Source organism: Pongo pygmaeus, chromosome 15, assembly GCF_028885625.2.
Source record: "Pongo pygmaeus isolate AG05252 chromosome 15, NHGRI_mPonPyg2-v2.0_pri, whole genome shotgun sequence".
In the NCBI taxonomy this organism is placed as follows: domain Eukaryota; kingdom Metazoa; phylum Chordata; class Mammalia; order Primates; family Hominidae; genus Pongo; species Pongo pygmaeus.
This window is the reverse complement of record NC_072388.2, coordinates 95,503,726-95,517,538: the sequence shown is the minus strand read 5'-3', so window position 1 is coordinate 95,517,538 and position 13,813 is coordinate 95,503,726. Positions and strand designations below refer to the sequence as shown.

At 44.0% G+C, this 13,813-nt stretch overlaps 1 protein-coding gene across 4 annotated transcripts in view; it reads right to left on the bottom strand.

Moving 5' to 3' along the window:
• AK7 (adenylate kinase 7) overlaps positions 1 to 13,813 on the bottom strand; it is a 98,637-nt gene that overhangs the window by 36,961 nt on the left and 47,863 nt on the right. For all 4 annotated transcript variants that reach the window (XM_054447400.2, XM_054447399.2, XM_054447401.2 and 1 more), the window contains 4 exons: positions 9,698 to 9,786; positions 5,782 to 5,872; positions 2,563 to 2,640; positions 907 to 1,056 (listed from right to left, as the gene is read on the bottom strand). In XM_054447400.2, coding sequence (XP_054303375.1) covers positions 907 to 1,056; positions 2,563 to 2,640; positions 5,782 to 5,872; positions 9,698 to 9,786 — 408 coding nt within the window. The remainder of the gene's footprint in view (positions 1 to 906; positions 1,057 to 2,562; positions 2,641 to 5,781; positions 5,873 to 9,697; positions 9,787 to 13,813) is intronic.

The following is a 13,813-nucleotide window of genomic DNA, read 5'->3' as shown; positions in this document are numbered from 1 at the left end:
CACACCTGTAATCTCAGGTACTATTCAGGAGGCTGAGGCATGAGAATCACTTGAACCCAGGAGGTGAAGGTTGCTGTGAGCTGAGATCACACTGCTACACTCCAGCCTGGGCAACAGAGTGAGACTCTGTCTCAATAAAAAAAAAAAAAAAAGGTTGCTTCATCTCTTTGAGCCTTTGTTTCCTCATCTATACTATGGAGATAAGAATATGTACCTTTCACCATAAAAAATGATAAGTGTGTGAGTTAACACGGATGTTAATTAGCTCGATTTAGCCATTCCACAATGTCTACATATTTCAAAACATTATGTTGTACAGGATACACGTATATAATCTATTTGTCTGTTTCAATTAATTAATTTTTAAAAAAGAATATCTACCTTGAAAAGTTGTGATAATTAAAATGACCAGTGAGTCCTCTGACCACTTAGAAAGAGATCAAAGTAGTAATCAGGCTTCTTCTACCTCCCACATATATACCCAGGACTGAAACAAGCCAGCCAGTAAGGCAGTTGATATTTTTCCCTATTTAATATTCTTCTTTATATGGACAACACTGTGACATCACTCTTGAGCTTGCTATCATGTGAAATTTGCATACATTATTATCTAATGTTTAAATTAGATAATTTTGCATACATTATTAGATATTATCTAATTATTAAATTAGATAAATTTGCATACAGTATTATCTAATATTTAAAACTGTTCATGTTTGGTTCACAGGTATTAATTTGGTATACATGTAAATTTGTTAGACCTGGACAAATTTGTCAGATTTGAAAAACTTGAAATTAGAAATTTGAACGTTTGAAAAAGCAAATACTTCCATTGGCATCATCACACTAGAAGTTTGATTCATTTTGCTTGAATCAGAAGTTTCCGTGGGAAACGGTGATAGTTACCATCAATCCTCTGCTTTGCTTGTACTCCTTGAGGATATTGTTGATATTTTCCACAAATCCTGTTTGGGCAGCCCATCGAATATTAAAATTCTCCTTCACAAAGAGCGCTTCCATTCTTAAGTTGACCAGTAAATGGTCAAGACAATCTTGCTGAAAGATAGAGGACAATTAGAGATTTGTCTTTTTTTGTTTAATTCTGACTGTCATAACAGACCAAAATCACTACAGTTATTAAAGAAAAACAGTATACATTCACTAAATGTGGAAGTCAATTAATCCAGCACTGAGTATTTACAGAGTACCTGTGTGATACTACATTACTTCTAAACAGTCTCCATGTCTACTCTGATGGCGGGTCACCTTCTGGCTGAACAAGTAGGAAGATACTGGAAATCCAAATTTTCTTTTTAAAAAATTTTATTTGCATTTACTTTTTGAACACTGCAGTTTCATGGTTCAAAATTCAAAAGAACAAAAGCTGTAGAGAAAAATATTCCCGCCGGGCGCCGTGGCTCATGCCTGTAATCCCAGCACTTTGGGAGGCCAAGGCGGGTGGATCACGAGATCAGGTGGTCGAGATCATCCTGGCTAACATGGTGAAACCCCGTCTCTACTAAAAATACAAAAAATTAGCCGGGCGTGGTGGCAGGCGCCTGTAGTCCCAGCTACTTGGGAGGCTGAGATAGGAGAATGGCGTGAATCCGGGAGGTGGAACTTGCAGTGAGCTGAGATCGCACCACTGCACTCCAGCCTGGAAGACAGAGCGAGACTCCGTCTCAAAAAAAAAAAAGAGAGAAAAATATTCCCTCTGACCTTTGACCATCACCCACCCAGTTCTGCTCCTCAAGGCAACCAATAATATCAGTCCCTTCAGAAACATATTCGAGTGCAGTGTTTAGATGCAATTTATTCTTAAAAAGAATTGCATTCTAATGCAAGCTTGAAAAGCACACTGCAAAAAAACCCTATTTTTTTTTTGTTGTTGTGATGGAATTGGAATCTCAGCCTGCTTTGAATTTTAGAAAGAGGACAAAGAAAATAATTCCCAGTGTTTGAATGGCATTTTATGTATCAAATAGCTTCCAAATACATTTTGTTTTGTTTCTTTTTTTTTTTTTTATTTTGAGATGGAGTTTCTCTCTTGTTGCCCAGGCTGGAGTGCAATGACATGATCTAGGCTGACCGCAACCTCTGCCTCCTGGGTTCAAGCGATTCTCCTGTCTCAGCCTCCCAAGTAGCTGGGATTACAGGCATGTGTCACCATGCCCAGCTAATTTTGTATTTTTAGTAGAGACAGGGTTTCATCCTGTTGGTCACGCTGGTCTCAAACTCCTGACCTCAGGTGATCCACCTGCCTTGGCCTCCCAAAGTGCTGGGATTATGGGCGTGAGTCACCGCGCCCGGCCCAAATACATTTTCTGACCAGGACCTCTGGGGGTTTTTCAGGAAAGACAACTGAAGACAAGAGTAAGTTGTCTTAGGGTAGAACATCTGGTGGTGTGGTAGGAGTTGAAGATGGCATTGGAATCCAGGCCTTCTGACTCCAAATCCATCACAGGTCAATGTTATTTAGCCAAAACCTATCTGATATTAAAAAAAAAAAACCTCAATATTATTGAGAAAGATAGTTAAAAAAAAAACACCGAATATACTAACCGTTAAGTCCTTGGTTAGGTATGCATTTTCTCTGGGTATTTTCTGGATTTTCCCAGGGCCAGTATTTTTACTGATACACTGTTAGAGGAAAATCGAAATATTAGTTGGTTTACCTGGAAGGTTTTACTTTATATAAAACTCAAATGGGCCGGGCGCAGTGGCTCACGCCTGTAATCCCACACTTTGGGAGACCAAGGTGGGTGGATCACCTGAAATCAGGAGTTTGAGACCAACCTGGCCTACATGGTGAAACTCCGTCTCTAAAAGTTAGCCAGGCGTGGTGTCGTGTGCATGTAGTCCCAGCTACTCAGGAGGCTGAGACACGAGAATTGCTTGAACCTGGGAGACAGAGGTTGCAGTGAGTTGAGATCACACCACTGCACTCCAGCCTGGGCGATAGAGCGAGACTCCATCTCAAAAACAAACGAACAAACAACCTCAAATGAATGTGAACATAATTGAATTTTTTAAAATAGCATTAGTGCCAGGTAGTGGAGATAACGATGAGTGTGGCTCAGGATCTGCCCTCAAGAGCTCCCAGTGTGAAAAGAGAGACAGAACTGTACAAAGATATTTATCATGTGGAGTGTCTGCAGCTCAGCAAAGGGGATTCTGTGCTGTAGTCTGAATGTCTGTGTCCCACAGAATTCACATGTTGAGATCTTCACCCTTAAGCTGATGGTAGTAGGAGCTGGGGCCTTTAGGAAAGTGGGTCTTGAGGGTAGAGCCCTCAAGAATGAGATTAGTGTCTCATAAAAGGACCCCAGAGAGTGCCTTTGCCCCTCCACCATGTGAGGACGAAGGGAGAAGGTGACACCTATGAAGCCAAAAAGCGGGCCCTTGTCAGGCACTGAATCTGCCTTTTTTTTTTCCCCACAATTTTTTTGTTTGTTTGTTTTTGAGACAGGGTCTTGCTCTGTTACCCAGGCTGGAGTGCAGTGGCACGATCTCAGCTCACTGTAACCTCTGCCTCCCAGGTTCAAGCAATTCTCCTGCCTCAGACTCCTGAGTAGCTGGGATTACAGGCATGCATCACCACGCCTGGCTAATTTTTGTATTTTTAGTAGAGAAGGGGTTTCACCATGATGGCCAGGCTGGTCTCGAACCCCTGACCTCAAGGGATCCACCTGCCTGGGCCTCCCAAAGTGCTGGGATTACAGGTGTGAGTTACCACGCCCAGCCATGCCTTTTTTTTTTTTTTTTTTTTTTTTTTTAGAGATAGGGTCTTGTTCTATTGCCCAGGCTGCAGTGCAGTGGTGCAATTATAGCCCACTGCAGCCTTGAATTCCTGGGTTCAAGCAATCCTCGCACCTTAGCCTCTCAAGTACATGGAACTATAGATGTGCACCACCAAGCCTGGCTAATTTTTAAAATTTTTTGTAGAGAAGGGGTCTAACTATGCCCAATGCTGGTCTTGGACTCCTAGCCTGAGGTGATTCTTCCACCTGAACTTCTTAAAGTGCTGGAATCACAGGAGTGAGCCACCGTGTCTGGCTGAATCTGCCTTGATCTTGCACTTCCCAGCCTCTGGAACTGTGAACAATAAATGTCTATTGTTTATAAGCTACTCAGTTTATGGTATTTTGTTGTAGCAGTTCAAACAGACTAAAACAACCTGGGATGAAGAGAGACACCTGTCCCATGCAGGAGGTGGGAATGAGGCAGGGAGAGTGCACAGGAAGATAGATGAACTGAATTTTTTTCTTTTTTTTTTTTTTTTTTTTTTGACAGGGTCTCACTCTGTCACCCAGGCTAGTGGGCAGTGGCACAATCTTGGCTCACTGCAACCTCTGCCTCCTGGGCTCAAGTGATCCTCCCACCTCAGCCTCCTGAGTATCTGGGACTACAGGCACACTACCATGCCCAGCTAATTTCTGTATCTTTTTTTGGTAGAGATGGGCTTTCACCATGTTACCCAGGCTTGAGCTGAATCTTAAAAATGAATAGGGAGTAGCCAGGAGAAGGGCAGGAGAAGGCTGCACTAGCTGGACCACTTGGTAGCTGCTTTAGCCAGAGCAGCCTGGACTGGAAGAGGAAGCTGTCCCAGATCTAGACTCCTGAAGCTGGGCACAATGGCTCACACCTCTAATCCTAGCACTTTCAGAGGCCGAGTTGACAGGATCACTTGAGCCCAGGAGTTTGAGGTTTCAGTGAGCTAAGATCACACCACTGCATTCCAGCCTAGGTGACAGAGCAAGGCCCTGTCTCTAAAAAATTAAAAACAAACAAACAAACTTAGCCAGGCACTGTGGCTTACTCCTGTAATCCCAGCACTTTGGGAGGCAGAGGCAGGAGGATCACTTGAGCTCAGGAGTTTCAGACCAGCCTGGTGACATGGTGAGACCTCATCTTGACAAAAAAAGAAAAAGAATGAAAATTGGCCAGGTATGGTGGTGCACGCCTGTGTTCCCAGCTACTTGGGAAACTGAGGCAGGAGGATCTCTTGAGCCCAGGATGTCAAGGGTGCAGTGAGCTATGATCACACCATGGCACTCCAGCCTGGGCAAAAGAGCGAGACTCTGCATCAAAAAAATAAATAAACAAATAAAAAATATTAAAAATAGAGCTCCTGCAATTGGCCAGTAGGTTGGTGAACCTGATCATATCAATACTTTGGGGCAAGTTCCTATTGGCGGATTTTCGTATTCTGGTCATCTGCATGTGTGTCTGGGGTGCAATGATCGCCGTCTTCTTAACCTGAGCCTTACAGTGGTCTTTTTTATTTCCCTCTGTGCATATAAAAGAGAAAGGCTATTCTGGTAGTAACCTTAAAGCATATACTGCAAATGCACATAGTGAGTTTGGGTTTCACGGATATTCTTCTTATGAGTCCCAGTTTGGTTAGCACAACTGATTGGGGGCAAAACTTCTTCTTTTTTTTTTTTTTGAGACGGAGTCTTGCTCAGCCGCCCAGGCTGGAGTGCAGTGGCACAATCTTGGCTCACTGCAACCACTGTCTCCCGGGTTGAAGCAATTCTCCTGTCTCAGCCTCCCAAGTAGCTGGGATTACAGGCATCTGCCGTGATGCCCGGCTAATTTTTGTATTTTAGTAGAGATGGGGTTTCATCATGTTGGCCAGGCTGGTCTTGAGCTCCTGACCTCAGGTGATCCACCCGCCTCGGACTCCCAAAGTGCTAGGATTACAGGGATGAGCCACCGCGCCCAGCCAGCAAAACTATTTAAGATATGTCATCAAAGTATGGGATGAAACCACTGTACCTTGACTATGTCTTCCAGGGTATGAACAGACTCATCCACAGCAACCAGGTAGTGAGGCTTTGGCGTGTGATCTATGACGTTTTGTATCACTCTGCAGACCCACAGGTAAAATAATCATCAGAGGGAAAAGGCGAAAGAGATGCAGTAAACTAGAATTCACTGACCACCACCCCCATGGCTGGGTGTGGGGTTTGGTGCTTTGATAAGTTATCTCCATTTTCAATAAGGTCAGGGTTGGGATGGTTATCTGCATTCTCCACATGAGGAAGATGCTAAAGAGTTCAGTGACATTTCTCAGGCTGAAGAGCTATTGCGAAAGTGGAAGAGCCAGCTCTTGAGGTCAGATCCATCTGGTTCTGGACCTGTCTTCTTTCTAGCATACTGCCCTGTCTCCCAACAAGGGGACCTGCCCCCAGCAGGACCCCAGTTTATGAAGCCCTCCCCACCCAGTGGCTTGTGTGAGCCTCACAACAGTGCTTTAGGGAGGCATTTTACAAAGTAAGACACAGATTTAGACAAGCTGTGGCTCTTTTAAGGAAGTCACATAGCAACAGTGCCTGAGCCTGCTTTCCTATTCCGAGTTGCCAAGGTTTCCGAGTGCTTGCTTCTGTGCTGAGGGCGGCACAGGTGTGATCCCACTGAATTCTCACAGCCCTAGCATGTAGGTACTGCTCCTATCCCCGTAAGTAACTTTCCCAAATTCACACAGCTACTGAGAGGCAGAGCAGGGATTGGAACAAAAATTAAACAATTCCAGAGAGAAACAATAGTGAATAGATGTTTATCACAATGGCTTGTCAATTCTACCTCCATCTTAGCTTCCTTTCAATAAAATGAAAATAAATCGGATGCATGCTTCCAAATGTGCAGTTCACATTTATTTTGTATTCATTTCTTTTTTTCTATATTTATTTATTTATTTATTCATTCATTTATTTATTTATTTTGAGTCTCGCTCTGTCGCCCAGGCTGGCAGGCAGTGGTGTAATCACGGTTCACTGCAGCCTCAACCTCCCAGGCTCAAGTGATCCTCTCGCCTCCACCTCCCGGGTAGCTGGGACTGCAGGCACGAGCCACCAAACTCGACTAATTTTTGTATTTTTTGTAGAGACAGAGTTTCACTATGTTGTCCAGCCTGGTCCCGAACTCCTCGGCTCAGGCGAACCTCCCACCTTGGCCTCCCACAGTGTTGGGATTACAGGCATGAGCCACTGCACCTAGCCTATTTTGTATCCATTTCTCAGAACATTTCACCTTTTTGCTTTTTCCTCTGTTAAATATTTGACAATCTTCAAAGAAACCTCTGGGGAAAAAATGCTACTTAAAAGGGTCTGTCAAAAGACAAAATTATAACAAATCTAGTTAAAGATTTCAACTGACTTTGTGATTCTAGAATCAGGCAACATTTCATTCCATAAAATAGAACAAGTGTGTCAGTGAAATGAGCAGAGGCGGGTAGTTTGATAGGTAGAAAGGGCTGCAGAAAGCAGAAACAAAGAACAAAAAGCACATTGGTCATTTCAAAGTTAGTTTCCTTGTAAGACAGGGACAAGGAGAACAACAGAAAGATAACTAATGGGGCTGGGCACGGTGGCTCATGCCTGTAATCCCAGCACTTTGGGAGGCTGAGGCAGGTGGATCACCTGAGATCAGGAGTTCGAGACCAGCCTGACCAACATGGTGAAACCCTGTCTCTATTAAAAATACAAAAAATAGCCAGGGGTGGTGGCCGGCGCCTGTAGTCCCAGCTACTTGAGAGGCTGAGGCAGGAGAATCGCTTGAACCCAGGAGGCAGAGGTTGCAGTGAGCCAAGGTTGTGCCACTGCACTCCAGCCTGGGTGACAGAGCGAGACTCCATCTCAAAAGAAAAAAAAAAAAGAAAGATAACTGATAGGTTAGTACCAGGTTACTTGAACCCAGGAGGCGGAGGTTGCAGTGAGCCAAGGTTGTGCCACTGCACTCCAGCCTGGGTGACAGAGCGAGACTCCATCTCAAAAGAAAAAAAAAAAAGGAAAGATAACTGATAGGTTAGTACCAGGTTACTTTAGGCTACTTTTTGTCGTAAGGATTAAAACACAGAGAGCTTTATTATCATGCCTATTGAAGACCGAAACTGGCTTGTTTAGGAAATTAGCTGTTGTTGCTCTCTTTGGCTTTCTCGAAAGGTCAGGTAACAGCTTAGTTTCAGTTTGGTGACTGGAACTTTAGCATGGGTGACTCCATTTTGATTTTCAGTCTGGTCTGTTGGGGCCCAGTACAAGAACTTAGTCCAAAACAATGGCCTCCTATAACTTGTTTTTAACAGGCCCCAAGTCCTTCTGTAATGGCAATAATTTCACCCTCTAATTTATGTTTGGAAGTAATATGTTAAGGATTAATGCCAAGTAAGTTATATTAATAATGTAAAAGACTCTTCTATATCTTTGAAACCCAGTAATGTCATAATGTAAAATCTGCAGAAAAAAATGGGTATGTTTCGGCCCCTCCATCCCCAGGGATGGAGCAGATCCAGGGTTTTGTAGTGCCTGAAGCTTAGCCCATTTACAGCAAGCTTGTCAAACCGGGGCCTGTGGGCCGCGTGAGGCCCAGGATGGCTTTGAATGTGGCCCAACACACTTGGTAAACTTTCTTAAAACATTATGAGTTTTTGGGCTGGGCGCAGTAGCTCACGCCTGTAATCCTAGCACTTTGGGAGGCCGAGGCGGGTGGATCATGAGGTCAGGAGATCGAGACCATCCTGGCTAACACGGTGAAACCCCATCTCTATTAAAAATACAAAAAATTAGCTGGGCCCGGTGGCGGGTGCCTGTAGTCCCAGCTACTCGGGAGGCTGAGACAGGAGAACGGCATGAACCCAGGAGGTGGAGCTTGTAGTGAGCTGAGATTGCGCCACTGCACTCCAGCCTGGGCAACAGAGCGAGACTCCATCTCAAAAAAAAAAAAAAAAAAAAAAATTATGAGGTTTTTTTTGTTATTTTTTTTAAAGCTCATCAGCTATCGTTAGTGTTAGTGTATTTTACGTGTGGCCCAAGACAAATCTTCTTCCAATGTGGCCCAGGGAAGCCAAAAGATTGGATATCCCTGACTCATAGGATCCTTCTTTAAGAAAAATAATAAAAATTAGGTTCAGGGTCTTGGAAAGGGATCTGCTCAGGGGTGTGGCCCTGAAGTTTAAACTTCCTTCATTTCCCAGTAAATCTAGAAATGTATCTGAGATTGTGACTAATTTACTAGTGGCCAGTGGATGAGAGAAAGAGTGGGAATCTGCAAACCAGAACCTCAGGGAAGTGCAGAAATTGCTCCTTTCTGGGGATGTGCCACAGACTGACAGAATGAAGTCCCCGGAAGCTGGAGCTGATGAACCTCAAACACGGGGAACCAACTCATTGACCTCACGTTTAAGTCAGGGTCTTCAAAGGAGGAGAAGGGTTTCTGGACCTATCTGAATAAGGGTTTAGATGCTCTGTGAGTATAAAAGACATGTCAACTTTACCTACAACTGTCGAAGAAGGAAAAAGCTTCAGGTTTACAGTTTTCCATCTGAATTCTAGAATTTAAGTTGACGAGTTAGACATATTAATCTCACCTGGGACAAAGAAATAAGAAACTATGTCCTCAGAATGTACATACCAAGTTCTTTCTTTTCCAAAATTGGAGGGCATTGCTATTCTGCCAATAGTTTCTAAGAGATGAACCTGAACTTGTCACCAGAAATGTAGAACTTTTGAACAGTGGGCACTATTTCATTAGATGCAAAATGGAGAAGACGGTACCTTCTGCATAGGGTTGTTATGAAGAATGAACACAATAATGCATGTAAGGGTCTTAGCACTGGGCAAATGCTCAAAAAGTATTAGGTTATAGACAAACACATTAACCAATTCTATGAAGGTCACGTCTCTGGGAGAATCCTTACCCTGCTAGATCAAGAATGTGGATTGTTGGAATTACATTTGTTCCATCGCCAAAAACTGGTAATGCAGGAATCTCGCCCAACCAAGCCATCTGAAAGAAAGAAAAGCAAAATCATGTCCCCCAGTTATAGGTGGATGGCTATTACAGCTCACACATAAGTCTACAGTCAGAGGCATCCAAAAGGCCTAGCTATCTGCTTAGGTAATTTCCTATAGGGGGTGTTTTATAGATCAGCCCTGATGAGATTTAGGATCAAATTCTGCCAAGAGAAATAATGTGTAGCCTTGGGACTGAAATACTTTTCAAGAAATCTACAACCTCCCAGTCGTATTTAGTAGCTATATGCTTGCCATTTACATAGAGAAGAAATGTTTTCCCATGCATGATGTCTTAATTCTCACAAAAAGACAAATTAAAATTTAAAATTACCCCCACCAGTAGGGATGAGGTGAGGGGAAATAATTACCATCAGTACAGGGGTGAAATGCTTAGTGGATAAAGTAGCGTGCAGGAGGTTACAATTGTGAGAGCTTGGACTGGAACCCCAATCCTCAGGGTCCAAATCCTCATCTTTTCTTCTCATTAAGTATTTCAGTAACCAAACAGACATGCTGAGTACTGTTTAAGTGTCACATATTCGATTATTTTGAATTGTTGTTAAGAGTGAAAGAGGTAGGGGTGGGGGTCACAGTAGACCACTGGGTCTTATAAGATATTTTGGACTTTGAGAAAGTATTGAAGGGTTCTAAGCAGTGATGTGACACCAGCAGGCTTGCTTTTGTTGCCTTGTGGAGAAGTGGTGGGAAAGAGAGTCCGATAGAGGGAGAGAGGTGATGGCAGGTGTGCAGGTGAAATAGGGTAGCTTAGCTTGGAGGTGGGAAGTGCAGGGAGTGGGGATGGAGAGAAGGGAGATATTGAGGAGGCTGACTGTAGTAACTGGGAATTTTGTGATGGGTAATGTGAAAGGAAAATAAATCTTGGGACCCCCAAATCACTAAGCCAAAGGGAAAAGTCAAGCTAGGAACTACATAAAGCAAACCTGTCTCCCATTCAAAGATTTTATTTTGTTTCCTTTTTTTTTTTTTTTTTGAGACGGAGTCTTGCTGGGTCACCCAGGCTGGAGTGCAGTGGCACGATCTCGGCTCACTGCAACCTCTGCCTCCCAGGTTTAAGTGGTTCTCCTGCCTCAGCCTCCCAAATAGCTGGGATCACAAGCATGTGCCACCACACCTGGCTAATTTTTGTATTTTTAATAGAGATGGGGTTTCACCATGTTGGCCAGGCTGGTCTCGAACTCCTAACCTCACGTGATCCACCCGCCTCAGCCTCCCAATATGCTGGGATTACTGGCGTGAGCCACCATGCCTGGCCTCATACCTTCCTCACAATTTGCCCACTAGGAAATGATCTGTAGGCCCCAAGAGCTTTACCCGAGAACAGTTCTGTTGAATTTCACCCAGACAATGTAAATTGACAGCTTATCTTCACAGGTACAGGACAAGGACAGAACTCAAAGTCATCCCTAGGCTCACCTGACATAAATGCCTATCTGATTGCTTCCTCGGCCCTGTGTTTATTTTGTCTTACGTAAAAATGCAGATTCGCTGAGCTAGATAAATGCATAAGTGACTATTCCTCTACCCTTCCCTCCTGTCTAAGAGCTGATCAAAGACTCAAAAGAATGAGCCCGCTTGCCTCTTATCTACCCACACCTTTTATTTACTTTTTGTAGACACAGGGTTTCACCATGTTGCCCAGGCTGGTCTCAAACTGCTGGGTTCAAACCATCCACTCACACTGGCCTCTCAAAGTGCTTTACTGGGATTATAGGCATCAGCCACCACGCCTGGCTTACCCACATCCTTAAAAAATTTCTTCCTCTTTCTCTAATATCTACCCTTTTCCCTTTAAATATTCAAAGACTCCAAGTCATCTCTGGATAAAGGCACAGGCCTGTCTCCTGGGCGTGCATCCTTAACCTTGGCACAATAAACTTCTAAATTGATTGAGACCTGTCTCAGAAACTTTTTGGTTTGCAGTAAGGAGGGAGGAGTTGGATTCTGATCATGTAGCTTGTTGGAGGGTTACCCCATTTTCTGAGATGGGGCCTTGGAGGAGGAGCAGGTTTGGGGATGACTGTAGGTATAGTTTGGATTTGGGAAAGACATCCAAATTGAGGTGTTGAGTAGGCAGCTAGACCTACAGAGCTAGAACTTAGGAGAGAGAGCCTCGCTGGAGACTGAAGTTTGAGTCATTGGTATCAGTCATAGGAATAAACAGACCAAGAGAGAGAGAGCAGAGGGCGAAGAAAAAAGGTCTAGGGCCAAGGCCTGCGAATGTCAAGATTCAGTGGGCAGGTAGGTGAGAAGTAGCTGAGAATGGACAATGAGTAAGAGCTTCCTTGAGCTTCTCCTCTGCAACTGTCATATCTCTTGTATTAAAAAAATCAGTTCGAGGCCAGGCGCGGTGGCTCACGCCTGTAATCCCAGCACTTTGGAGGCTGAGGTGGGCAGATCACGAAGTCAGGAGTTCAAGACCAGCCTGGCCAATATGGTGAAACCCTGTCTCTACTAAAAATACAAAAATTAGCCGGGCATGGTGGCACACACCTGTAATCCCAGCTACTCGGGAGGCTGAGGCAGGAGAATTGCTTGAACCCAGGAGGTGGAGATTGCAGTGAGTTGAGATTGCTCCACTGTACTCCAGCCTGGGTGAAAGAGTAAGACTCCCTCTTTGGATAAATAAATAAATAATAAATAAATCAAATAAAAATTAAAAATCAGTTCAACCAACCTCTCTTGACTACACTTTATCCTTTAACTCCGCCTTCTTTCTTTGCACCTCTCTCCTTTTACAGGAAAATTCCTTGAAATATTTCTCTGCTCTCATTGTCTTCAATTCCCCTCCAGCTGTTCCCTCTTGAACCTACATCTATTAGACTTTTGTCCTACCCAGTGCCAAGAAATTCAGTGGTCAATTTGTAGGTTTCATCTTAGTTGATTATCTGCAGTATCTGACACAATTTGTCATTCTTTCTTCTTAAAAACTTTTTTTTTTTTTTTTTTTTTGAGATGGAGTCTCGCTCTGTCGCCCAGGCTGGAGTGCAGTGGCATGATTTCGGCTCACTGCAAGCTCCGCCTCCTGGGTTCACACCATTCTCCTGCCTCAGCCTCCCAAGTAGCTGGGACTACAGGCTCCCACCACCATGCCCGGCTAATTTTTTGTATTTTTAGTAGAGACAGGGTTTCTCCGTGTTAGCCAGGATAGTCTTGATCTCCTGACCTCATGATCTGCCCACCTTGGCCTCCCAAAGTGCTGGGATTACAGGCGTGAGCCGGCCAAAAACATTTTTTTTAATAATTATTTACTCCTCTCTTATTTCCTCTCCTGCTTCCTGCCCACCCTTCTCAACCTCCTTTCCTAATTCCCTCCCATTTCCCTATAACCTCCAATATTGGAGGAACCGGTTCCAAGACTCAGTCCTCAGGCCCCTATCTCTTCTCCATATTCATTCACTAGTTGATGTCATCCAGCCCCAAGGATTTAAGTACCCACTGTACACTGACAGCTCCCATGATTATATCTCCAGACCTGACCTCCCCCATGATCACCAAACTCTTTATGTCCAATAGCCTTCCCAGTATCTATACTTGGATATTAATTATCTCAAACTTCTTGAACTTTTCATTGCATTGTACCCCAACCAGCTCCATTCCCTGTCTTCCCCATCTCAATAAATGGCAGTGCCATACTTCTAGTTGCTTAGATAAAAATCCTTAAAGTTATCCTTTACTTTGTTTCTGTCATCCTTACATCCAAGCTTTGAACAAATCCCATTGACTCTCTCTTCAAAATACATCTGAAATCTGAAGAGTTTCCAGTATCCCCACCATGCCCACCCAGGTCTTAGGCACTACCCTCCTCACTTGCTTCCTTGCTTCCTGCTCCTGCCCGTGCCCCAAATAGTACATCCTCAGCACAGCAGAAGAAGAAAGCTGTCCTTTTATATCACATGGATTATGTTGCTTCTGTGCTCAAACAGTCTAATGGTTGCCCAACTTACTCAGAAAGAAAGCCAGAGCTTCACGAGGGGCTACCAGGCTGGGCTTGGTCTGAC